The sequence below is a fragment of the Tribolium castaneum genome, chromosome 9 (assembly GCF_031307605.1).
Source record: "Tribolium castaneum strain GA2 chromosome 9, icTriCast1.1, whole genome shotgun sequence".
NCBI lineage: Eukaryota > Metazoa > Arthropoda > Insecta > Coleoptera > Tenebrionidae > Tribolium > Tribolium castaneum.
Window position 1 is genome coordinate 3,546,287 of NC_087402.1, and position 24,523 is coordinate 3,570,809.

Consider the following 24,523-nt stretch of genomic DNA (forward strand, 5'->3'; position numbering starts at 1 on the left):
ATTTAAATATGAGAAGTTCCAGAGGGCGCAAGTTTCGCTTCTAGAAAATTCCTGCTTTAGCGACATTTGACACTGACAGTTCGTCGGTCGTATTTACTTCAGAAAAATCTTATTTTTTGCCGAATTTCGAATAAAAACCGCCAAAATGTCGTATATGTTGGCCCATTTACACAACGGCTGGCAGGTAGACCAGGCCATTTTGTCGGAAGAGGACCGGGTTGTGGTAAGTGGCCCCCAGTGTCTTTGTGCTCCTTTTTTTTTACTTTACCTTAGGTGATTCGTTTCGGGCACGATTGGGACCCCTCGTGTATGAAAATGGACGAAGTGATGTACAGCATAGCCGAAAAAGTGAAGAATTTTGCCGTTATTTATCTCGTAGATATTACCGAAGTTCCCGATTTTAATAAAATGTAAAAGTGCTGTTTTGTAGCGTTTGAGTCTTTAATGGGTGTGTTTTAGGTACGAGTTGTATGACCCGTGTACTGTGATGTTTTTCTTCAGAAACAAGCACATAATGATTGACTTGGGTACTGGTAATAACAATAAGATTAACTGGCCTTTGGAGGATAAACAAGAGATGATTGATATTATTGAGACTGTGTACAGGGGGGCTAGGAAAGGGCGGGGTTTGGTTGTGTCTCCCAAAGACTATTCAACCAAGTATAGGTATTGATTTTGTGCAGTGAAAGGCGTAATTTTAAGTGTAAATTATTTTATTTGTGTAATTTGATTAATAAAACAGAAAATACAAAATAAATGGCTCTTTTAACAGGTCAAGCAAGAAGTCGCTTTAAAATAGATTATAATTTATTACTGTTACGTTATATACAATTTATAATCACTCTATTCTAGGTAATAATTTACAGATACCTAAACTAAATGATCATATGTACCCACTGGAAGTGTTCTGATTTAATCAAATGTATATACATTAATGTAATGAGTAGGCCTAGCGCTATTACGTTATAATACCTCTAAAAATGTTACAACCAAACTGAAAAAATGCTTGATAATATCATAAATTATAATCTGTTTTTCCCATCAGTTTGTACAATACTGTAAGGCAATACCTATGCCAGTCAACAAAAACTTATATTTCATAACGAGCAATAGCTCTATATATTTCAAAAAATAACAACAATTAACATTTGACACGTATCAATGTGGCACCACTTCAACATAATTGGCTGGGTACAGCCCCACTCGTCCGTCTTTGCGCCCCTTACACCACCCTTGCTCGTCTTCATCTTCCAGTTTCTCAAATACGTCACCTGTTTTAACACAATCACTACCAGTCGGTTAAAACTTGGCATTTTACCTGTCTTGAAACTCAGTTCGTCGTTCTCTGCCCCCTCATAGTCGTACAACGCCTTGACCGGAACCCCCGGCTCCCCATTGTCCACAAGGGCATCACTCTCGTCCCACTCCTCCTCATCGAAGGGGTTCGCGTCTTTTGTACTCGAGCCGTTCCTGCAACCACCCCGTCACTCACTCGCAACAACTTGTTTAACAAAAGTCTTGAGAAAATAATTTCTCAAAATTTTTGTTAACTGCGCTGAAATCGTACGTTATGGTCGACGCTCGATTCGCAGGGCTCTCGACCTTTTCAACCGTCGCCGGTTTGACGACGTCCTTCTTCTGCACCGGCGGCGTATTGTTGACTTTGACAGCCGTCACGGTAGTTTTAGCTTTCAATGCTTTATTATTGCTGGAATATTCCTATCGCAAAACGGGAAAAATCAGTTTTTGTGTGAGCAAAACGCGGAAAGTCATGCAAAAAATAAAAGATAAGCAGCCTACATGCAAGTCTTCCCCGACGGGCCTCTGGTTTATTAGCGTGATGCCGGACGTGGCCGAATCCTTCGACTTGCCCTTGTGTATATCGCGGAATTCCTCGGTATAATCCTAATCAAAAACACCAAACACGTAAACAAACAGAAACTCATGCAAGTGGGTTAGTTGGGGGCGTACCTCGAACTGCGGCCAATTCATTGCCATGTTCACCCCGTGGTTGTTCGACCACCATTTCAGGTCCTTCTCATAGTCGGCGTTGTTAATCGTATGGTACAACTCCTCGTAGATTTGTTGCAACCTGTGTGAAACGGACTTTAGCATTACGCAACCACTGTTTTATCTATTTGTTGTTATCGGGTGTTACGACACGTCATTTTCACTTACGTCGGGTCTTGGGAAACGTTTAGGTATTTGTGGATGTCGAAAAGCGTCCCTTTGATAAAATTCAACCTTTGAGCTTCCATTTCTTGGCATTTGTCGAACACTACGGTCATATCTTCCATGTATTTCGGATTGTATTGGTTGATCTCTTGCAGGGCCAGCTCGTACTTTTCCTTGCACTTTTGCACCTCTTCCTTCGACTTCTGCACGCGGTCTTGCATCTTTTTCACCTGCAGAACGGCAAACTCATTAGTGCTTGCCAGAAAAAACGTCGTGTGACTGGAAAATTATCAACGCATTTACAGCAAAATCACGGATCTTGCGAAAAGCGGACGGAAACTGAGTGTGACTTGTTAATTTATAGTTAAAAGTGCAACTTACCATAGTCTGTCGCTTGTGCAAAAACAAGATTAAGTGCTAAACTGCCAGAATAATTGTAAAAATCGCTCACCTGGTCGGCCGAAAAGGAGCTATCGCCGGCCGCATTCCTCTCCTGATTGGCCGCCGACTTTTCCGTCTTGCACGCCGTGTGATAATCACTCTTGGCCTTTTCGACCTTTTGCAGCAACTTCGCCCATGGTTTCTGCGCTTTTTTGAACGCATCGTCCATGTCTTTCTTCTCTTTAATATTCATCATCGACTTAAAAACGAATTTAATTAGATTCACCCTGTGGTCGCTTCACCGACTTACTTTATGATATGCATCTTTCTGCCACACTTTAATTTTATTTATCACATCGTTGGTGAGATTGTCCCTGATTTTCGTATGGAGATCGCATCGTCTGTCGGCCTCGACCAGGACCCCCTTCCAGGCGGCTTCCGTCGTCCCGTACTCGGGCCCCTTTTCGATGGAGTCGTTCCACTTCTTCGACCACGTCTTCAGGCTCTTCGCGTACGCCTTTTCGATCTCTGCGCGTTCGTTCACTAAGGTCATCAGTTCGGTGCACAGCTTGTACCCGTCTTCGATCCTCTTGGTGGTTTTCTTATAGTTGCCCGGTTCCCAGAAGGAGTCGCTGGTCGCGATCAGCATGTTGTCATCGCTGTGATGCGACATGGTTCGGCCTCCGCGCCTGGAACGGAATTTTTACTAGTTTAAGAGGGGACCGGCCATTAGTCATAATGCATTAAACTTGTTTACCTTCGGAAAATTATTTTACTATATTTGCAAACATTTATTTCCACTGAAAATCTTTCTAAACGGGCACAGTTAGCGCGTTTGTCCACACGGTTTCGGACAGGGGCGTGCGGTAATTACGTTGTCAAGTGGGGAAATTGAATGGCATTCGTGATAATTAAGTTGATAGCGTTTTCCGTGACATAGAAATTGTTTGCTGGATTTTGTGTAATCGGACTTTAAATCGCTGATATGGGAGCCAGATTACGTGAGCTCACGCTGACTGACTGTTTCAGAAATTTGGATTTTGGACGAGCGACTCATTTCCAGTCGATAAATACAAAAAATGAAGAAAATGTTGACTATTCTCTTTTTCAAAGTTCTTAGTTCAGTAAATAAAGTGTAACGCCAAACACAGTTTTTGCGAACGCAGTAAATTCGAGTGAGTTTTAAACCGTTTTAATTGATTTACTTTTCTAACGTGTCTATAAATACGATTAGTCTGTAATATATTTATAGAGCGTTTTTAACTCTCACTAAAAATGTACGAGTCAGTCAATTATTAATTATTTATTAAAATGCTATTTTTTCCACGGGTACGTATAATATTTACACAAATTACTTGTGAGATAATAAAGTTTTGTTCCCATTCATTTAATTATCCTACATGAAGCCAAGGTTCTTGATAAGTCCCATATTTAGTCAAAAAAACATTTCCATGTCGCTCAAACATTTATGAAAGCTGAAAAAAGTTTATCCAACCTTGAATTTTGTACGATTCATAGAACTTTGTCTAGAGGTCAAAAATCTCTACAAAATGCTTAAAAAATCATTATTTGCATGTCGAAAAGGCGCTAAATAAGATTTCTAAACTTCATCTGTGTTTTTTGTGGTATTATTACGCTTCGTCACTTGTGGGTATAGTGACCCCAAGCTGCGAGATCTAAAATGCCGGTATGACCATTAAACTCGAGAAAAATAAACACATTTTCCATCTACTTCGTGTCAAATAGTTATTTTTGCAATAAAATCAGCCAGTAAAAAATCCTAATGATCACGTCGATTTGCCGTCCCGTTTCCTTCACGTCGTCAATTTTTTCCTCTCTTTAATAATCCAATTACGGGCTGACCATCGCAATCACACGCGTATCGACCCCGTTAAAGTACAAAAATTCGAAAATTTTATTCACACACTTCTCGCTCCAAATCCCAAACAGATTTAATTATTATCGGGCCGCTATCCCACCTGATGGTGAAGCAGCAGTCCATGATGGTGGTGTGGTGGGTGTCCCGATTCAACAAAAAATTCCAATGATGGTATTCCGGACGGACCGCATTCTTGGGTTATGGCTAAACACCTGTGAAGAGGTTGGGCGTCGCGACGTCCACGACGGAACTGAGTCAAGGCGACGACGGCTTAATGACCGATATGTGCGTTTTGGGGCTTCGGTTTGTTCCATTGGCGGCTCGTCGCGTGACGCTGTTGTTGCCTTGATAACGACAACGCAAACATCGGCGAGGAGATGGTTTGGTGACTCGGAAAACACAGCTTGCGAAATATGGACCGTCGTCTTATTATTTTATCGGTGTGTGCGAACGCGCCAGATTGTTTGGTGTGGGATAATTGCACGGTGTGTTAGAGCGTGCGAAATGGAGATTTTATTGACGATAGGTTAGTTTTTTCGATCGATTGCTCGAAAACCAAGATTTAGGTCAGTTACACGTGGACGTCGTTGGGGTAATGACGTGGTGAATTATTTGTTAAGGGTTATGGGAAATGGACGAAATTAATTAAAGGCCTCATGGAAAAATGAGACAGTGGAAACGCTGAACACAAGTGCACAAAATCAACCTGCTTTTTTATAAACTTCTCAATAATCAAAACGTTACTAAAAAATTATAATAATTAGTAGATACTTTACGTTTCTTTATCTGATCTCATGACGCCACAAAATGGTTCTCCTCTTACATTACGCACTTAAACAGAGCCTCATGAAATTTCGCACGATTTATTCAAAATTGGTTTCAGTTTTAAATCGTGAGAAAATGAAAATGAAACAGAACAATCGGCAGGAGCTGATGCAAGGAAACCTCGATGAGGCGATCGAAAAGACGGAAACGCATTGTTTACAAAAACTGCGATCAATTAGAAACAATTAAATAAAACTTGGGAGAAAAAATAAACGGAATGTCTAGGTCAATACGCCGCTAAATCAAACAAACAGTTTGATTAAATGAATAAATCTCCAAACAAATAAGATAAAGAGGAATAAAACCATAAAATGCGTGAAAATGAAACTTTTACGTTCGGTTGTGACGTTTAAGTATGACTTAGCGCCATTGCTTAAGTCAAGGCCGCAACAATTTTAATTCCGCCAAGTCTTGCATGCTAATGCATTCGCAAATGCATTATCAGTTATAAACTCGCTAGACCATTGTAACCAATTAAAGAGCAGTATAATTTAGAGGTCGTTGCCTTCAGCGTCTTGATCTTAATCAAAGTTAAGACCAGCAACGATCGCGAAAACCGAATTTTCTTCACACTTTGTTAATTGAAATCGGACGTAAATCCGTCGATAATGACTCTTACTTGTTTATTGTATGCAATTACGAGTTGAATATTTCTCTACCAATTGGGACAAGTAAACAGTTTTTTACTGCCGTTGCACATATCCTGATTATCTTATCGCAAATACCACAATTCATATTCATAATGCAATAATTAAAATACTTCTCATCTTATCTGCACCGTTAATAATAATTTTTGCTTTTAATAGCACATACATCATCAATCTTAATCAATCGCTTCAAAATTGAGAGATTAAAGTGATAAAGCGGCCACACCTATTTATAGAAATATTTTTTGAGTAAACTCTCGCCTGATTGCATTTTTACGGTTGAGAGGTTGACCCCTAGGTGGAAGAGCTTTTCGAATCGAGGAAACGCGACCATGAGATGCTCTCATACGCGAAGAATGCGGTGCAGTTATGAGACATCTTGTCGACAATAATTTCGCGCGACCGTGACATCGATGCATTTAAATCGATTGTCAGCGGGAAGAGGAACTGTTTCAAGTAATTATTGGACATATTCCAGAAAAAGTGCTTGGTGACAAATTCAAAACGTTATCGTTATCAGAACGGTTCTCGTCCCATTTACCTCCTTGCTTGATTTGCATTGAGTCATGTTTACTCCATGTCGGGTCGTCCCATGCAAATCCGTTTAATTAGCGATTAGTGGGGTACGTGCCGATCGAACTTTTCCACCGACCAACAATTTTAATTAGAGTAAAAGAACAAAACTTTTAATTTGTTTCCGTAATTGAAGCTACAATTTTTTGCCAGCATTTCTCGTTCTCTTTCGCGCGCGCTTAATTTTATTATTTTCGTATTTTCCGCTCGATTTCCATTCTATTTCTTTTATTAGTCGTCTCGTAATCAATCATTTGCATCCCGTTCCGAAGCATCAATTAAAAATGGACTGTGAGGAAAGTAGGTAACGAGATACAGGCAACTATTGTCGCATTTGGCACACACATGTCCTGGCTTGATTACGATTTATTGTCCTTTTGTGGAGCAATAAAGAACTTGAAAAGTACTCCAAAATTTATATTTATTAAAACTTCGGCTACTGTGCCACCAGTTTAATTATGATCTGATTTGCGTTATTTATGGATTCCCACATTTTTAATTAACTCCATCAAGGATATAAATAAATCACTTTGTGCATACGTTTTACCTTAGATTGAAATGAAACGAAAATTATTCATTGTTACTTTATTTTTCAAAGAAATAAAACAATGTTGAGTCTATACAGTTTTTGTGTAGTTTTACATCCACATTTTTAAGATTAATAATAAAAACACAAACATGTTCGATACAGGTCAAAAATAATTTCATAACTTTTTCTTTGTTTTTGCGTTTATTTGGGTGAGGAAAACAATTCTTATAAAAATTAACTAAACAATAGATAACGTCTCGTTTCGCAATTAGGGCCACTAATAAATTCCTTCCATACTTTTCATTGATTTTATGATAACACAAAATTAATTTACGCGTTATTTTAATTAACATCCACCAAGATATTGATTATTAAATAATAATAAATCATCTTCTAATATCAGGAATAATGCAACCTGGCACGAAAATTTTTAGTAGGTATGTGAAGTTACTTTTAAAGGGTAACCTCAACATTCAAAGATATGATTTTTCGTTAATATTGAGTACTTGGTTGCCGATGCCGGTTTGATTCCTTTTTTGTGATTTGCAGTGAATTCTAATGAAACGCCAGAAATTTTATGTACATTTTTTTCGTCCGTTGTGGTATAAATTAAAGTTTTAAACGGGAACACACATTAATTTCCTACTTATTTAACATTGTCACCTATTAACCAGTTTCAGTTAGCTCTGAAAAAATCCACATTTTTTAAACAACTTCGCTACAGTACGACAAAATAGCAGTAGGTAATGAATGAATGGCTAAAATGATGAGTTCGGTTTCAAGTTGGTGAATATCTTGTAATTAAACTAATTATGTATTTACAAAACTTATCGTGAATGATTTGCATATCATCGTAAACAAACTCTTCAAGATTCTCACGCATTTATCCATTATTTATTTATAATTTTTATGCAGTTGTGAGTCACTGTGACCAACTGTAGATAACACCTACAAAAAAGTTGGAACAGTTAGATAATAAAAGTATCGTTTTGTTTTGATACCGATATTCGAGTCTGGAAACCGCTGCCTATCTTTTAATCTTCATCGAGTCATTCTTGTAACATAATAAGCGTTGTTATCGATCACCGTGTATGGTATCGATCCTCTTAGTTAAAAAATAATCGCACGACTCACCCATTCGGCGCCTTTTGGCCGTTTCTTTGAAAACCCGTACTTTTTTGCTGGGTTGGTATTGACGGAAATCCGGTCCGAAAAATACTGAATAGCCGTAGTGTTGCGTTTATGCAAATTGATTGTGTCGAGTGTTCAACAATTGACAAAACGTTCTAATAAAAGCCCAACAGATCGAAGACTAGCGTCCCACCAAACCGGAGATATCGACTGGACTTATATCAGAAAACGAGAAAGCGGTCTCGGCATGTAAATAATGGGGCGAGTACCGGTCGTAAGAATTTCATGTCCCCGGACAGAGGACCCCAGTTCCGACTCCTACAGGTGCCCGAGCGGCCTTCACAGGTAGTTAGTTCACTTACCTACCCTAAGAGTAGGCGTTTACTTCACATAACCGGATTTATGGACACGAATTCACACACGTTTTTAATTGTAATGAATATGGAAGGTGGCTTTCAGTGGATATAACGTCATCGGTTCGGACTCACCTGGATCAGGTTGATGAGAAAAACAAAAGAACGTATCCGGACCGCGAGCTGGGGCTAAAACATGCACACGGGAACTGCCTCAACCTCTCCCAAACATTAAACGCTTGGGACAAATAAAAATTACAAATTCACCACACAACCGACTTCTAAACGGCCACTAATGTCACTAAACTATTTCCACTTCAATTCTTTTAGTTGCCGAACCTGCCGCCGCGGCGCCACCGAACACGGCAAATCTGCAATTTTGGGTCGCTTCCGCGCTAAAAACACTAAATTTTACTTTAAAACGAAGTAAAATAAACGACGTTATTATTTTAATTTTTTTCAGGTGCTTCTTGCCCCCAATTAACGAAATGTCAGTTTTTCGTGGCACCCTTTGTTTAAGATTAGTGGTCCAAGGAATAAAAAAGTAATTTTGCTTTTAAAACAATGTTTAATTGCTTAAACCCTTATTCTAGCCCCAGGACCCAGTTAATCCCCTGCACCAGGAAAAGGATCATGGGTTGCCACGCCACCAGCCACCTAATCCAGTCCAGCAGCTGCCCATAAAGCACGTGTGGTTTCTCCCATGGGTTGCAGAACATTTTTTTCAAGTCAACTTTTTCCTTGCAGTAAGGACACGTCTGTTTCTTGCCTACGATGCACCACCCCCGTATGCAAAATTCATGAAACCTGTAAGACCAAGTCAAGGGGGCGTTTGTTTCAAGGTGGGGCTTACACGTGGTCACAGGTCAGTTTGTAGGTGTTTTCAATGACCCCCTCTTCATTCTCGCTGACTAGTAATTTATTTCCGCAAACGGCACACACCGAGGGGTCTAAATTTCGCGTCGGCATGCCTTGATTAGTGTAATACTGTAATGGGTGATTAGGAACGGGCGAAAAAGTGCGCTTTATTTACCCCAACATGCGAAGCCATTTTATCGGCGCATATTTCGGAAATGTCGCGCCCCAAAACGCCGTAGTACAAGCCGTAGAAAATTAACAGCAAAGCGCAATCCATCCAAGAGTTGGCTTTGGCGTTAAAAACTAGATTGAGACCGAAAAAAGTCGCCATCATGATAAAGTAGCCCAAGATACCCAGAACGTAGCTTAGCTTATAGATAAAAAGAAACCACTTATAGACTAGTCTGAAAAAGGCGGTTTAGTTGGGGGCGCGTGCCGGGGCGGGGTTACCGTGGGGTGGTCCCCGTGATGGGTTTTTGCATCGCTTTCCACACGATTAGACTCGTGACACAGGAAAAGAGCAGCCAAATGAAGATGAAACGCCACCACCTATTGTGCAGGCAGAGAATTAAGGGAATTATCCACATTCCGAGGAGCGTTACTAACTGAAAATTGGGCGTTAGTTGGGGTTTTCAATACGTGGCGTTTTGTACAAGATACGAGCGGGAATGCCGTTTTTTCCATTCAATTAAAACTACTTGCGCTACTACTAGTGTTAGAATTAGGATAAGGACCATCTCCGCGTGCATTTTTTCGTGGCCTTTGTGTTGCTCGTGTAATTTCTGATGCTCTAGCCTCCATTTTTCCTCAGGTGTTAATTCCTCGACCGACTATAATCCAATTATTAGATAAGGAATTCGGACAGTCATTTTCGATACCTTATTCGCAATATTCACCGGTTTGTGCAAATCCATTGCGTAGTATACTTAAACCTTAACTTATTTGACTAGCAAATTTATTTAATTCCATAGAAAAATATTAAAAACATTTATTATTTATAATACAATGACGCGGCTTTCAGGTTATGTCATTTTTTTGACAAGTGACATAATACGAGTCAGTCGATCGCGTTCGGGACACCGGACGATGCATGCGTATATTTAAAAAAAATATGTGATTCACATAAAAAAAATGCAAATTATGTCACGTTTTTTATTAGTAAAAAAAATAACAAAAGGTAAAAGACACATTAGTAGGATAAATCACTTTCAAAATATGACTAAACGATATTAAAGTGATTATTAACCATAAAAAGTGGTTACGAGATTATTACAACGCAATAACAACAAACCGTTTAACTTATGAATGAAATAAATATGACGTAAAAGGCACTTATGGATATAAACACAATTAGAGTACACAAATTTGTATCACACATTCTTTTATCAAAATAGTTTATACAATATAGAAATTCAATCACATTACAAAAGCTTCGACAAAGATTCTAAATTCATGCAAATATACATATTTATAAATTTGTTATTAATCAGTCAGTTTGTTTTGTCATGTGGTTCGAAATACAGTTGATTTACTTAGTTACAAACCTATATTGCATTTAACAAAACTTAAACAACAATAAAATAAGATTTCTTGTTACAAATAAGGCACTAAACACTTGATATTATGTACATTTAGTTCCTCCCCTGATACCCTGCCGACTTGGAGAAAGGCCTGAAAACAAAAAAAACTCATATGTCCTCGGGAAATCCCCCAAAACTCACCTTAGACTTTTGGGCGCGGGAATCCTCGAAACCGGCCGGGGAATCCCCGTAACCGGCCTTGGCAACCCACTCCTGGGGGGCTGGGGTTTAGCGAATTGAGCATCTTGACTTTTGGGGACTTCCCTTGGCACCGGCGACACCTACAACCCCCTTAACACGTCACCAATCACAAAATCAACTCACCTGAACAACAGTCGGATTTTTCATCGTCACGGTGGTATCCAAAGGAAGCGGAGCCACCGGTAAATTCGGATTGGTCGGTTTGAGACTCGTATACGACCCTTTCAGGGCATGCCCCATCGATTTTAAATTTGTGGGTTTTTGCAACGACCGCGTTTCGTTCAAGTTCGGCTGCGAAGCCCGAATTGGATTTTTCGTCAAAGTGTTGACACTCTTCGGATTGGGTAATTTCTGGGCTAAGTGGCCGACGCTTCTTTGTTTTCTGATAGCGTTCGGTGGTTCGTTGGAAGACAGTTCCGGGTCGGAATTGCGGTCTCTGATTGGTGAAATTTCGTGGTTTTGCCACAGAGTTCGCGTTGACATTGCTTTAGGTGTTGACATGATTTGGACATCGACGATTTTGTTCAAACCGTCGGTGCTCCGCAGTTTTGAGCTTTTGCTACTTCCGGAGGAAAGGCTCATAAAGTCCAAATTTTCGCCAGAATCGGTTGAACCGAATGAGTTACGTTTCGGGGATTCATTGATGAATGTAGTGTTCATTTGTTCGTTTTTATCGGCGAGGTAACTGAGACGGTTTAGGTCAAGTGAAGGTGAGCCTCTTTTCTCTAATAAGCGTTTGATGTTTTCAAATGTTTTTTCGTCGTGTGATGTGTTTTTTGCGGAATCTAGTGTTATTGTCGAATTTAAATCGCGTTTTACGGGTGAGGGTTTCGTGATTTTTCGGCGCTGGAAAGTGTGGTTTAATACTGGGCTACTGAGTCGATTTGTGCTCCTAGGTACGCTTTGATATGTGTTATAGGTTTCGTTATTTGTTGGTTTCGCTTCTTCTAAACTGTCTTCACTGTCCACATCATTCACTGTTACAGTTTCTACAAAATAAATTATTGTTTTTGACTACAAACTACGGATATCTAAAACTTAGGATATGAAACAACGTACAAATAACGTCGGCAGAGAGCAATAAATAAAAAAAAATGTATTATTATAACGGTTACCACAAGGCAAACAAAAAAATACAGGCAGATAGAGCATTACATTTTCAATAGTAAGAAATAAATTAAATGCAGAAATTTTATCGTATGCTTTATTTAAAAATACCTGCAATTCTGCATCTCGTTTCATCTCCCAAGTTATACTACAAACACCATCCAACAAATTTTATCTGATGACAAAAAAAATATTTATCTAAAGAAGGATTTTGCTGTTGGACGGTGTTATTAGACAAAATAAGGCACATACGATCCCTTAAATCCTCTTTGGCAAAAGTCGAATTCAAGACAATCGTGTCCTCATCCTCAGCTTCGGCCAGATCTTTCTCAACGAACGAAACCTTCTTGAGAAAATTTTCGGGAATATCCGAATTCAGACTACTACAGCTCTCGGTGATGGACTGAAACATGGGTTCAGTCTCCTGTTGCAGTATCGATCCGGTGAAGTCCGTATCCCTAATCTCCCTCAAAACCGGGTCGTTTTTAATAAAGCTATTCTCCATCAAATTGGCGAAAGTGGAGGAACACATTGAATTAACAAGACTAGGCGGCGACATGTTTTGGAACGAATCGAGCATGGGGGCGTTCGCCAAAATATTTTCAAAATAAACGCTAGTAGAGGCTTGTCCCAAGTCAAAGTGCAGTGGTTTCGTTGGCGTTTCGTCCTGCGAACACCCATTTAACTGGATACCGCTGTCAGTTAGCTCTTTTAGGTCGCTTCCGTATAACTCCTCATTGTATTTTTCGATACTTGGTCGTGTGAAGCGTTTTTTCGGGCGTGTGAACGTCCGAGTGTCAATATTTTTGAGTTTGGATTCGCGAGGCAACGCCTCCTCGCTGGGGAGGTAGAGCCAGTAGTGCAGGTCGGTGGGTGAACTACTTGAGCATTCGCACAACCTGCGGCCAAAGGGGGCTGTGAAAGGGGCTAGTGACTCATTGTTGACATTACCAATTTTCGTCGTCTTTGAAACACAGTTTGGACGAGTCGATGATGTCGTTATCTTCAGGCAATTGGCAAGAAACGGATGGGGGACACAACGTGTCCGCTTTTTGTTTTCGATAGGTGTTTAGGACGATATCGTCTGGCACTTCGAGTGATAATTCCATCATCGTTGCGGGCACACACACTCACTTTGGATTTTTTTTAAACGATTTGATTTTGGACGAACTCACGCATTATCAAACAAACACTAACTTTCTAAATAAGGCTCAAATTAATTGCAGGAACACAAAGATTACTGTTACTTTAACATTTGTACTGCCATGACACTTTTCCGTGAGTTGCCAACCGCAACGTAAAAGTAACCAATTCGGAAAAATGCGAATTTGGAGCCCTAATTACCAATTAAGGGCTTACGACGAAAAAATGTTGAATGGACTTCTCATAAGGGTACTGTCTGTGTCCCGTGACACCTAAATTATTAATTCTGGGAGCAAAAACACTTGAATTGCCAAGTGTACCAAATCACTAAGAATTCAAATAAACGCGCCAATCCTGTTTTTAAAATTTATTAGGCTGTAAAAACTACAAAAGTGGATCACATTTAGGACACTGACTCTTGTTGTATAAAAGACACGTTTGATGGTAGTTATGTCCACAGGTCAGTTTCGTAGTTTCTTCAAGCATTGGAATTTTTAAAGGCAATTGGCAGTGATCACAATTTATTAAATCCAGCATTGATTTGCGATTGGGTGGGTCGTATAAATCGCTACCACACAAATATTTCTTACGTAGATATCCTCCTACGGACGTCTCAAACTAAAAATAATCAAATTACATCATTGGAAAACGAGCGGAAAAACCGACCTGCTTACAGACATTTTCGTTATCTAAAGTCTTCCTAAAAATGCCGCTTGTTGTATTTGAAGCGGACGAAAAAATGCAATACTGATAAAAAACCGGCTTTAATCCCCCCTTAGGTAATAAATGAGCGTAACGTTTGAACAGCTTAAGGGCGTTGTTTGCCTTTATCGAATCGACTATTTTTGTTGCAAAATCAGTCCAGTCAAAAGTGGCCCTAACGTCGATTTTAGCACCACAATTAAGGCACTGACCGGACTTTAATTTGAGTAAACAACGAATTGACTCGTCCCAAAGATCATAAGTCAGTTTACTCGAGTGAGTATCAATTATTTCGGGGTCACTAAACTGAATTATGAGGGGCAGTTTGGAATGAATTTCTTGCGAATCGTTGATTTTTTCCAAAACGTTTTTGTACATGTATGGGACACTTTTGAGATAATCTTCGTAATTATCGGTCTTTTCCATTAGTTGAGTCCCAATTTCGTAAAACTTTGGGCGCAATTCGTGCGCTTGAGGTAGCGGAAAACCACAATTACAAATAAAATTCATGTTCATGTTAAAGGAGAAAAAGGCCTGGTGTGCGTAATCTAAAGCCTCTGATTTAAACTCAGAGATGATTTTTAAATGTTTCAAAAATATTTCCTTGCACCAATCGGCACAACTTTCGTTTTGTGACTCGAATTCTCGCAAAACGTCGTAAAGTTCGTTCGAATTTAAAGTCTTCATTAATTGAGTAAAATCGTTCGTTTCTATATTCTTATTAAACCTACTAACCCTAAATTGCTCTGTCAAAATACTGTTTTCTTGTTTTTTGGTGTCTTTTTCAAAATTTTCAACCGACTCTGGTAAAACCGGTAAGGCATTGACTGTAACAATTCCGTTTTTATATCTCTCTAGAGTCGGTGTTACCGCACAGTCTTTCAAGCGTGTGAAAATCGGTTCTAACTTAAGTAACACTTCTGAGTCATCTAACTTTGTTTCTAAAATCGAAATTAAGTGAATCTTTTTCGACGTTTCAATTAACGATTGGACGTCGTCGTAAAACTCCAAGCAAATTTCCGCACACAATTTATACTTTTTCCTCATTAAACTCCTCAAAACCAATTCCTCAATGGATAACAACGACAAAACGCTAACTTCCAAATCGCTATGCCAAACATACAAGAACGAATCAACAATTTTCACGTCTTTTACACTCGTGTGGGCACTCCAGTGTAAAGTGCTCGAGGACGGCTCGAAAATGTAAAAACCATCGTCCCGAAAAGTCAAAACGAATCGGTGCAAAAAATTGTAAATTTTCCCGAAATTAAATTCCCCGGTTTGAGGGGAGAGAGTTTTCAATTTGAGTCGGTCTGAGTCGTCCCATTGTACAACTTTGCTGTGACTTAGCCCCAAAGCCGGCCTAAACTGGTGAGTTACGACAACATTGGCTTCAAAATCAGCCTGCCAGAGCCTCACCCCCGGCCTAGCGCAATAAATTTTGACTTTATCGTCGTGTGAGGGGGCTGATAGTTGTTCTGAGTCGCCTGAAATTTCAAAAAGGCCTCTGGTACGTGCATTGCTGTCGTTGTTTTTGTGGGGATTCCCCGCAGTGAGGAAACAGGCGCCAAAACAACCATCGCGCATTTTTTTACCGATTTGTCGGTACTTTTCGGACTCGGTGTCACATAACAACGAACGGGTTTGCGTGGAGACTAGGAGAAACTTAGAGTAGGTGTCCAATTGCACGATCTGAGAGTCTAAGTGCATGAGACAAGCAACCGGAGTTTGAAACATTGTCTGAAATTCATTTATTTTTCACTGACGATATTTGAAAAAGTTTTACCAAAAAATTTCGGAGGGCTACGACAGAAACCCGGCCAGTGTTGTCACCGCAGTATAGATCGTTTCCGTTCCATGTCATGGCAGTTATGTGGTTGTCTTCATGTTCAGTGAAAATTTGTTGTTGGAATTCTGTCTCGGTAAAGCCCTCGAGGACGACCACAAGCCCTGTTGAGACAGCAATCGCGAGGTTTTTCTCATTTGGGGAAATAGAAAGTAAGTTTGCGGGGCCATGCTACAATAAATCGCTGTTTTGGGGGCAATAAGTGCAGTTATTTCTTACGGTACTAGGGATTAATTTGACGAACTGGCAAGATTCACGACTGAAAATGTAAATACCACCGCTATTAACGCCGAAAATGACGTATTTGTTGGAAACATCAAACGCTGTGAACTGGAAACAGGGTTCTAAAAGGGGGCAATTTTTCTAACCTCTAATTACTTTTATTCGGTGTGTCGATTGAAATGTGTTGCGGATTATGCTGTTTAAAGTACTGGGATGTTCGATTAAAGTGTACTTTTCGGTCATTATTGCACTATTCAGGCAGGTTTAATAGAACTAGAGAAAAGTCATGATGGGTAAGATTGAGGTTATGATTAATGGTTTAAATTGTAAGTTGAAAATGAAAAGAATAATCATTATCATTAATCAATAATAATCAGTATTTCTTTTGCCCTAGCTCTAAAGATTTTGCTACTGTGATAGAGATGGCCCCAAAAATTTGGATATTTTAATTTTATGAAAATTGGTAATTTATTATATTACAATAGTCTCTTTTTAAGCATATATCATCAAAATTAAAATAATTGTTCGTTCATGGATGAATTCATCTAATTTAGGATTTACATTAATAATTACAATATTGTGTGGGATTTTCTGGAAACTTTTGTCCCTAGATGGCAAAAGCGCTGAAATATTTGACGCAAGGTAGATATTTCTGTCCTAAATATCATTTCATAACGCTCTGAAAGGGCAGAAATGGAGACAAAGTGTAAATTTTGATATTTCCAGGTGATAACATAACCCTACTTTTCGAACCTACCAATTTTCAACAATATAAACCAAACAATTTGTGGCAAGTTGTGGCATTGCGATACCACTAATTTTCGCACTAAATTTCACATTGCCAGTTTCTGTTTAAATATAAACATGCATTTTTATTTTTCCATTAACTGCATGCGAAACTTTTATAATTTTAGACGTTTATAGACAAATACATTTGTCATGATTAATTTTTCTAGGTCAATACTGTTCTATTTTGAATAATTCTGTGTATGAATGTTTCTAAATTTGACGGATTTGGCCAGTGAATGTTTCTGGTGATGACTTGTTTTAGACGTGTGATGACGTCACATCCGAGGTTAGGTGTGCGGCGCAGGCGGCGAGGGCGGTTCAGTCGACAGCGAGCAGTGGCACGGGTCAGATCGGGAGCGGGAGCGGGAGGCGAGGCGAAGCGAGGTGAGTCGGTTTATTTAAATTATTGTGTATTGTGCGGTTTCGTTCAATTTATTCAGTTTGTTACTTGCCGTTGTCGCGAACGGACGTGTGCTCAAGCAAATCTAAATTTTCCGGTTTAAATTTTCAATTCGGTGACTAGTGATCGCGTTTGAGTGACACATTTTAAATACAGTAAATAAAATTATTATCAAACACTCAAATAATTTATTGCCACGTAATAATTTTGTCTTTAATTTCAATGAATGAAAGTGGCTTGATCAAAATTTAATGCAAATAAACATTTTTTTTTTGGTTTCATTTTTAATATTATTTTTTTTAATGCTACAAACGGTAGCCAACGTGGAAGCGATATGAAGGTAGGTGTATTTTATTGCTGTGTCGTATTTATTTATTTCACAAACCAATAATTTCAAACGTATTGTGAATTTTTTATTATGTTTAATATTGACAAACGTTGCTTGTTGTAACTTTCATGCAAATAAAGATTTTTATTGGTGTTGTTTTAATTTTTTAAATGTCTTGCTACAAACAGTAGCCAACGCAGAAGCCATATGAAGGTAGGTGCATTTTTTTGCGTTTTATCTTGTGATGTGTTGATTTAATAGCTTGTGTGCCATATATTATACCGTATTGTGTATCCTTTATTCTGTATAATATTTATTAAAGTCGCTTGTTGTAACTTTCCTACAAATTAATTTTTTTGTTGGTTGTGTTTTTAATTTATTTTTTAGGTTTTGCTACAAATGGTAGCAGATGCAGTACAAAAGGTAAGAGCATTTATTTAACGCCAAGTGAAAAAGCTTTGATTTTTGTGTACTATTTTTTCATTTCACAAACCAATAATTCCTTTATTCCCTTTTTATTTTCTAATAATCATTGTTTACCTCATCCTTATATCCTTTTTTCCTGGCAAGAATGCTCTAAACCTCCACGTGGTTCTTGCCGGACAAATTAGTTATTGACTAATTTGACCAATTAGAGCAATCCTTAAATATAACATTGTTGATTGTTTTTTGCAGCCGTAAAATTATGTCGCTTGTTGTAATTTTCATGCAAATAAAGATTTTTATTGGTGTTGTTTTTAATTTTTTTTAATGCTACAAACGGTAGCCAACGTGGAAGCGATATGAAGGTAGGTGTATTTTATTGCTGTGTCGTATTTATTTATTTCACAAACCAATAATTTCATAAAACTTAAATGCAATAAAAATCTTTAAATGCGGTGTTGAAAAGTGATATTTTGAGTGACACATTTTAAATACAGAAACTATAAATAAAATAAAACACTCAAATAATTTACTGCCACGTAATTTTGTCTTTAATTTCAATGAATGAAAATGGCTTGCTCAAAATTTAATGCAAAGAAACATTTTTTTTTTGGTTTATTTTTTATTATTATAATTTTTTATGCTACAAACGGTAGCCAACGTGGAAGCGAAACACAGGTACGTCCATTTTATTGTTGTGTCGTATTTATTTATTTATTTCACAAACCAATAATTTCATAAAATTTAATTGCAATTACAATGTCGTATACACCGGCTCTAAATACGGTGTTGAAAAGTCAGTTTGAGTGACTCATTTTAAATTCAGTAACTATTAATAAAATCAAACACTCAAACAATTTATTGCCACGTAATAATTTTGTCTTTAATTTCAATGAATGAAAGTGGCTTGCTCAAAATTTAATGCAAAGAAACATTTTTTTTGGTTTCTTTTTTATTATTATTATTTTTTATGCTACAAACGGTAGCCAACGTGGAAGCGAAACACAGGTACGTCCATTTTATTGTTGTGTCGTATTTATTTATTTATTTCACAAACCAATAATTTCATAAAATTTAATTGCAATTACAATGTCGTATACACCGGCTCTAAATACGGTGTTGAAAAGTCATAGTTTGAGTGACTCATTTTAAATTCAGTAACTATTAATAAAATCAAACACTCAAACAATTTATTGCCACGTAATAATTTTGTCTTTAATTTCAATGAATGAAAGTGGCTTGCTCAAAATTTAATGCAAAGAAACATTTTTTTTGGTTTCTTTTTTATTATTATTATTTTTTATGCTACAAACGGTAGCCAACGTGGAAGCGAAACACAGGTACGTCCATTTTATTGTTGTGTCGTATTTATTTATTTATTTCACAAACCAATAATTTCATAAAATTTAATTGCAATTACAATGTCGTATACACCGGCTCTAAATACGGTGTTGAAAAGTCATAGTTTGAGTGACTCATTTTAAATTCAGTAACTATTAATAAAATCAAACACTCAAACAATTTATTGCCACGTAATAATTTTGTCTTTAATTTCAATGAATGAAAGTGGCTTGCTCAAAATTTAATGCAAAGAAACATTTTTTTTTTGGTTTCTTTTTTATTATTATTATTTTTTATGCTACAAACGGTAGCCAACGTGGAAGCGAAACACAGGTACGTCCATTTTATTGTTGTGTCGTATTTATTTATTTATTTCACAAACCAATAATTTCATAAAATTTAATTGCAATTACAATGTCGTATACACCGGCTCTAAATACGGTGTTGAAAAGTCAGTTTGAGTGACTCATTTTAAATTCAGTAACTATTAATAAAATCAAACACTCAAACAATTTATTGCCACGTAATAATTTTGTCTTTAATTTCAATGAATGAAAGTGGCTTGCTCAAAATTTAATGCAAAGAAACATTTTTTTTGGTTTCTTTTTTATTATTATTATTTTTTATGCTACAAACGGTAGCCAACGTGGAAGCGAAACACAGGTACGTCCATTTTATTGTTGTGTCGTATTTATTTATTTATTTCACAAACCAATAATTTCATAAAATTTAATTGCAATTACAATGTCGTATACACCGGCTCTAAATACGGTGTTGAAAAGTCATAGTTTGAGTGACTCATTTTAAATTCAGTAACTATTAATAAAATCAAACACTCAAACAATTTATTGCCACGTAATAATTTTGTCTTTAATTTCAATGAATGAAAGTGGCTTGCTCAAAATTTAATGCAAAGAAACATTTTTTTTGGTTTCTTTTTTATTATTATTATTTTTTATGCTACAAACGGTAGCCAACGTGGAAGCGAAACACAGGTACGTCCATTTTATTGTTGTGTCGTATTTATTTATTTATTTCACAAACCAATAATTTCATAAAACTTAATTGCAATTAAAATCTTTAAATGCGGTGTTGAAAAGTGATATTTTGAGTGACACATTTTAAATTCAGAAACTATAAATAAAATAAAACACTCAAATAATTAATTGCCACGTAATTTTGTCTTTGATTTCAATGAATGAAAGTGGCTAGCTCAAAATTTAATGCAAATAAACATTTTTTTGGTTTCATTTTTATTATTATTTTTTTAATGCTACAAACGGTAGCCAACGTGGAAGCGAAACACAGGTACGTCCATTTTATTGTTGTGTCGTATTTATTTATTTATTTCACAAACCAATAATTTCATAAAACTTAATTGCAATTAAAATCTTTAAATGCGGTGTTGAAAAGTGATATTTTGAGTGACACATTTTAAATTCAGAAACTATAAATAAAATAAAACACTCAAATAATTAATTGCCACGTAATTTTGTCTTTGATTTCAATGAATGAAAGTGGCTAGCTCAAAATTTAATGCAAATAAACATTTTTTTGGTTTCATTTTTATTATTATTTTTTTAATGCTACAAACGGTAGCCAACGTGGAAGCGATATGAAGGTAGGTGTATTTTATTGCTGTGTCGTATTTATTTATTTCACAAACCAATAATTTCAAACGTATTGTGTATTTTTTATTTTGTTTAATATTGACAAACGTTGCTTGTTGTAACTTTCATGCAAATAAAGATTTTTATTGGTGTTGTTTTAATTTTTTAAATGTCTTGCTACAAACAGTAGCCAACGCAGAAGCCATATGAAGGTAGGTGCATTTTTTTGCGTTTTATCTTGTGATGTGTTGATTTAATAGCTTGTGTGCCATATATTATACCGTATTGTGTATCCTTTATTCTGTATAATATTTATTAAAGTCGCTTGTTGTAACTTTCCTACAAATTAATTTTTTTGTTGGTTGTGTTTTTAATTTATTTTTTAGGTTTTGCTACAAATGGTAGCAGATGCAGTACAAAAGGTAAGAGCATTTATTTAACACCAAGTGAAAAAGCTTTGATTTTTGTGTACTATTTTTTCATTTCACAAACCAATAATTCCTTTATTCCCTTTTTATTTTCTAATAATCATTGTTTACCTCATCCTTATATCCTTTTTTCCTGGCAAGAATGCTCTAAACCTCCACGTGGTTCTTGCCGGACAAATTAGTTATTGACTAATTTGACCAATTAGAGCAATCCTTAAATATAACATTGTTGATTGTTTTTTACAGCCGTAAAATTATGTCGCTTGTTGTAATTTTCATGCAAATAAAGATTTTTTATTGGTGTTGTTTTTAATTTTTTTTAATGCTACAAACGGTAGCCAACGTGGAAGCGATATGAAGGTAGGTGTATTTTATTGCTATGTCGTATTTATTTATTTATTTCACAAACCAATAATTTCATAAAACTTAAATGCAATAAAAATCTTTAAATGCGGTGTTGAAAAGTGATATTTTGAGTGACACATTTTAAATACAGAAACTATAAATAAAATAAAACACTCAAATAATTTACTGCCACGTAATTTTGTCTTTAATTTCAATGAATGAAAGTGGCTTGCTCAAAATTTAATGCAAAGAAACATTTTTTTTGGTTTCTTTTTTATTATTATTATTTTTTTATGCTACAAACGGTAGCCAACGTGGAAGCGAAACACAGGTACGTCCATTTTATTGTTGTGTCGTATTTATTTATTTATTTCACAAACCAATAATTTCATAAAATTTAATTGCAATTACAATGTCGTATACACCGGCTCTAAATACGGTGTTGAAAAGTCAGTTTGAGTGACTCATTTTAAATTCAGTAACTATTAATAAAATCAAACACTCAAACAATTTATTGCCACGTAATAATTTTGTCTTTAATTTCAATGAATGAAAGTGGCTTGCTCAAAATTTAATGCAAAGAAACATTTTTTTTGGTTTCTTTTTTATTATTATTATTTTTTATGCTACAAACGGTAGCCAACGTGGAAGCGAAACACAGGTACGTCCATTTTATTGTTGTGTCGTATTTATTTATTTATTTCACAAACCAATAATTTCATAAAATTTAATTGCAATTACAATGTCGTATACACCGGCTCTAAATACGGTGTTGAAAAGTCATAGTTTGAGTGACTCATTTTAAATTCAGTAACTATTAATAAAATCAAACACTCAAACAATTTATTGCCACGTAATAATTTTGTCTTTAATTTCAATGAATGAAAGTGGCTTGCTCAAAATTTAATGCAAAGAAACATTTTTTTTGGTTTCTTTTTTATTATTATTATTTTTTATGCTACAAACGGTAGCCAACGTGGAAGCGAAACACAGGTACGTCCATTTTATTGTTGTGTCGTATTTATTTATTTATTTCACAAACCAATAATTTCATAAAATTTAATTGCAATTACAATGTCGTATACACCGGCTCTAAATACGGTGTTGAAAAGTCATAGTTTGAGTGACTCATTTTAAATTCAGTAACTATTAATAAAATCAAACACTCAAACAATTTATTGCCACGTAATAATTTTGTCTTTAATTTCAATGAATGAAAGTGGCTTGCTCAAAATTTAATGCAAAGAAACATTTTTTTTTTGGTTTCTTTTTTATTATTATTATTTTTTATGCTACAAACGGTAGCCAACGTGGAAGCGAAACACAGGTACGTCCATTTTATTGTTGTGTCGTATTTATTTATTTATTTCACAAACCAATAATTTCATAAAATTTAATTGCAATTACAATGTCGTATACACCGGCTCTAAATACGGTGTTGAAAAGTCAGTTTGAGTGACTCATTTTAAATTCAGTAACTATTAATAAAATCAAACACTCAAACAATTTATTGCCACGTAATAATTTTGTCTTTAATTTCAATGAATGAAAGTGGCTTGCTCAAAATTTAATGCAAAGAAACATTTTTTTTGGTTTCTTTTTTATTATTATTATTTTTTATGCTACAAACGGTAGCCAACGTGGAAGCGAAACACAGGTACGTCCATTTTATTGTTGTGTCGTATTTATTTATTTATTTCACAAACCAATAATTTCATAAAATTTAATTGCAATTACAATGTCGTATACACCGGCTCTAAATACGGTGTTGAAAAGTCAGTTTGAGTGACTCATTTTAAATTCAGTAACTATTAATAAAATCAAACACTCAAACAATTTATTGCCACGTAATAATTTTGTCTTTAATTTCAATGAATGAAAGTGGCTTGCTCAAAATTTAATGCAAAGAAACATTTTTTTTGGTTTCTTTTTTATTATTATTATTTTTTATGCTACAAACGGTAGCCAACGTGGAAGCGAAACACAGGTACGTCCATTTTATTGTTGTGTCGTATTTATTTATTTATTTCACAAACCAATAATTTCATAAAATTTAATTGCAATTACAATGTCGTATACACCGGCTCTAAATACGGTGTTGAAAAGTCAGTTTGAGTGACTCATTTTAAATTCAGTAACTATTAATAAAATCAAACACTCAAACAATTTATTGCCACGTAATAATTTTGTCTTTAATTTCAATGAATGAAAGTGGCTTGCTCAAAATTTAATGCAAAGAAACATTTTTTTTGGTTTCTTTTTTATTATTATTATTTTTTATGCTACAAACGGTAGCCAACGTGGAAGCGAAACACAGGTACGTCCATTTTATTGTTGTGTCGTATTTATTTATTTATTTCACAAACCAATAATTTCATAAAACTTAATTGCAATTAAAATCTTTAAATGCGGTGTTGAAAAGTGATATTTTGAGTGACACATTTTAAATTCAGAAACTATAAATAAAATAAAACACTCAAATAATTAATTGCCACGTAATTTTGTCTTTGATTTCAATGAATGAAAGTGGCTAGCTCAAAATTTAATGCAAATAAACATTTTTTTGGTTTCATTTTTATTATTATTTTTTTAATGCTACAAACGGTAGCCAACGTGGAAGCGAAACACAGGTACGTCCATTTTATTGTTGTGTCGTATTTATTTATTTATTTCACAAACCAATAATTTCATAAAACTTAATTGCAAT

At 36.0% G+C, this 24,523-nt stretch overlaps 5 protein-coding genes and 1 long non-coding RNA gene across 11 annotated transcripts; 2 read left to right on the forward strand and 4 right to left on the reverse strand.

Annotated features, from left to right (window-relative positions):
* Positions 1-42: 42 nt before the first annotated feature.
* Positions 43-757, forward strand: Dim1. The gene is made up of 3 exons (XM_970335.4): positions 43-223; positions 274-410; positions 460-757. The coding sequence occupies exons 1-3, from the start codon at positions 146-148 to the stop codon at positions 671-673; spliced, it is 429 nt and encodes a 142-aa protein (XP_975428.1). The 5' UTR covers positions 43-145; the 3' UTR covers positions 674-757.
* Positions 758-789: 32 nt separating this feature from the next.
* Positions 790-8,770, reverse strand: Synd (Syndapin). 6 transcript variants are annotated; one of them, XM_064358766.1, is made up of 10 exons: positions 8,629-8,770; positions 2,867-3,245; positions 2,627-2,815; positions 2,557-2,568; positions 2,179-2,405; positions 1,972-2,092; positions 1,801-1,905; positions 1,568-1,719; positions 1,319-1,470; positions 790-1,271 (listed from the first exon to the last, which is right to left on the reverse strand). In XM_064358766.1, exons 2-10 carry the CDS (start codon positions 3,227-3,229, stop codon positions 1,159-1,161), a joined length of 1,434 nt encoding a protein of 477 aa, XP_064214836.1. In that variant the 5' UTR covers positions 3,230-3,245; positions 8,629-8,770; the 3' UTR covers positions 790-1,158. The 6 variants fall into 6 exon arrangements, with proteins under 6 accessions (XP_064214836.1, XP_064214834.1, XP_064214837.1 ...); XM_064358764.1 differs by lacking the exon at positions 8,629-8,770 and adding an exon at positions 4,536-4,691; XM_064358767.1 differs by lacking the exon at positions 8,629-8,770 and adding an exon at positions 3,314-3,453.
* On the forward strand, positions 7,990-10,701 carry LOC135267081 (uncharacterized). The gene is made up of 3 exons (XR_010335348.1): positions 7,990-8,485; positions 8,600-9,037; positions 9,087-10,701. It is a non-coding gene; the product is annotated as an uncharacterized LOC135267081 (long non-coding RNA).
* Positions 9,042-10,371, reverse strand: LOC664336 (uncharacterized protein). The gene is made up of 6 exons (XM_970345.4): positions 10,230-10,371; positions 10,005-10,181; positions 9,802-9,956; positions 9,527-9,755; positions 9,347-9,480; positions 9,042-9,300 (listed from the first exon to the last, which is right to left on the reverse strand). The coding sequence occupies exons 1-6, from the start codon at positions 10,263-10,265 to the stop codon at positions 9,078-9,080; spliced, it is 954 nt and encodes a 317-aa protein (XP_975438.1). The 5' UTR covers positions 10,266-10,371; the 3' UTR covers positions 9,042-9,077.
* On the reverse strand, positions 10,490-13,540 carry LOC664340 (uncharacterized). Its single transcript, XM_970349.4, has 5 exons — positions 13,191-13,540; positions 12,492-13,138; positions 11,256-12,121; positions 11,073-11,212; positions 10,490-11,022 (listed from the first exon to the last, which is right to left on the reverse strand). Exons 1-5 carry the CDS (start codon positions 13,349-13,351, stop codon positions 10,983-10,985), a joined length of 1,854 nt encoding a protein of 617 aa, XP_975442.1. The 5' UTR covers positions 13,352-13,540; the 3' UTR covers positions 10,490-10,982.
* Positions 13,541-13,734: 194 nt separating this feature from the next.
* On the reverse strand, positions 13,735-16,499 carry p (pink). The gene is made up of 5 exons (XM_970354.4): positions 16,309-16,499; positions 16,150-16,260; positions 15,871-16,101; positions 14,049-15,824; positions 13,735-14,000 (listed from the first exon to the last, which is right to left on the reverse strand). The coding sequence occupies exons 1-5, from the start codon at positions 16,393-16,395 to the stop codon at positions 13,767-13,769; spliced, it is 2,439 nt and encodes an 812-aa protein (XP_975447.1). The 5' UTR covers positions 16,396-16,499; the 3' UTR covers positions 13,735-13,766.
* Positions 16,500-24,523: the final 8,024 nt, after the last annotated feature.

Bases quoted from the DNA above. Each gene is read 5' to 3' on its own strand.
- Dim1 (XM_970335.4), top strand. From the start codon at position 146: ATGTCGTATATGTTGGCCCATTTACACAACGGCTGGCAGGTAGACCAG. The intron at 224-273 runs GTAAGTGGCCCC...ACTTTACCTTAG, and splicing joins CGGAAGAGGACCGGGTTGTG to GTGATTCGTTTCGGGCACGA. The intron at 411-459 runs GTAAAAGTGCTG...GGTGTGTTTTAG, and splicing joins GTTCCCGATTTTAATAAAAT to GTACGAGTTGTATGACCCGT.
- Synd (XM_064358764.1), bottom strand. From the start codon at position 4,558: ATGGACTGCTGCTTCACCATCAG. The intron at 2,816-2,866 runs GTAAGTCGGTGA...TTCGTTTTTAAG, and splicing joins AGAAAGATGCATATCATAAA to TCGATGATGAATATTAAAGA. The intron at 2,093-2,178 runs GTAAGTGAAAAT...CGTTTCACACAG, and splicing joins AACGTTTCCCAAGACCCGAC to GTTGCAACAAATCTACGAGG.
- LOC664336 (XM_970345.4), bottom strand. From the start codon at position 10,265: ATGGATTTGCACAAACCGGTGAATATTGCGAATAAG. The intron at 9,957-10,004 runs GTACAAAACGCC...CCCAATTTTCAG, and splicing joins GGCATTCCCGCTCGTATCTT to TTAGTAACGCTCCTCGGAAT. The intron at 9,756-9,801 runs GTAACCCCGCCC...CGCCTTTTTCAG, and splicing joins ATCACGGGGACCACCCCACG to ACTAGTCTATAAGTGGTTTC.
- LOC664340 (XM_970349.4), bottom strand. From the start codon at position 13,351: ATGATGGAATTATCACTCGAAGTGCCAGACGATATCGTCCTAAACACC. The intron at 12,122-12,491 runs GTATGTGCCTTA...TTTATTTTGTAG, and splicing joins CAAAGAGGATTTAAGGGATC to AAACTGTAACAGTGAATGAT. The intron at 11,213-11,255 runs GTGAGTTGATTT...AGGGGGTTGTAG, and splicing joins AAAATCCGACTGTTGTTCAG to GTGTCGCCGGTGCCAAGGGA.
- p (XM_970354.4), bottom strand. From the start codon at position 16,395: ATGACCGAAAAGTACACTTTAATCGAACATCCCAGTACTTTAAACAGC. The intron at 16,261-16,308 runs GTAATTAGAGGT...CCCTGTTTCCAG, and splicing joins AATCGACACACCGAATAAAA to TTCACAGCGTTTGATGTTTC. The intron at 14,001-14,048 runs GTCGGTTTTTCC...GATTATTTTTAG, and splicing joins ACGAAAATGTCTGTAAGCAG to TTTGAGACGTCCGTAGGAGG.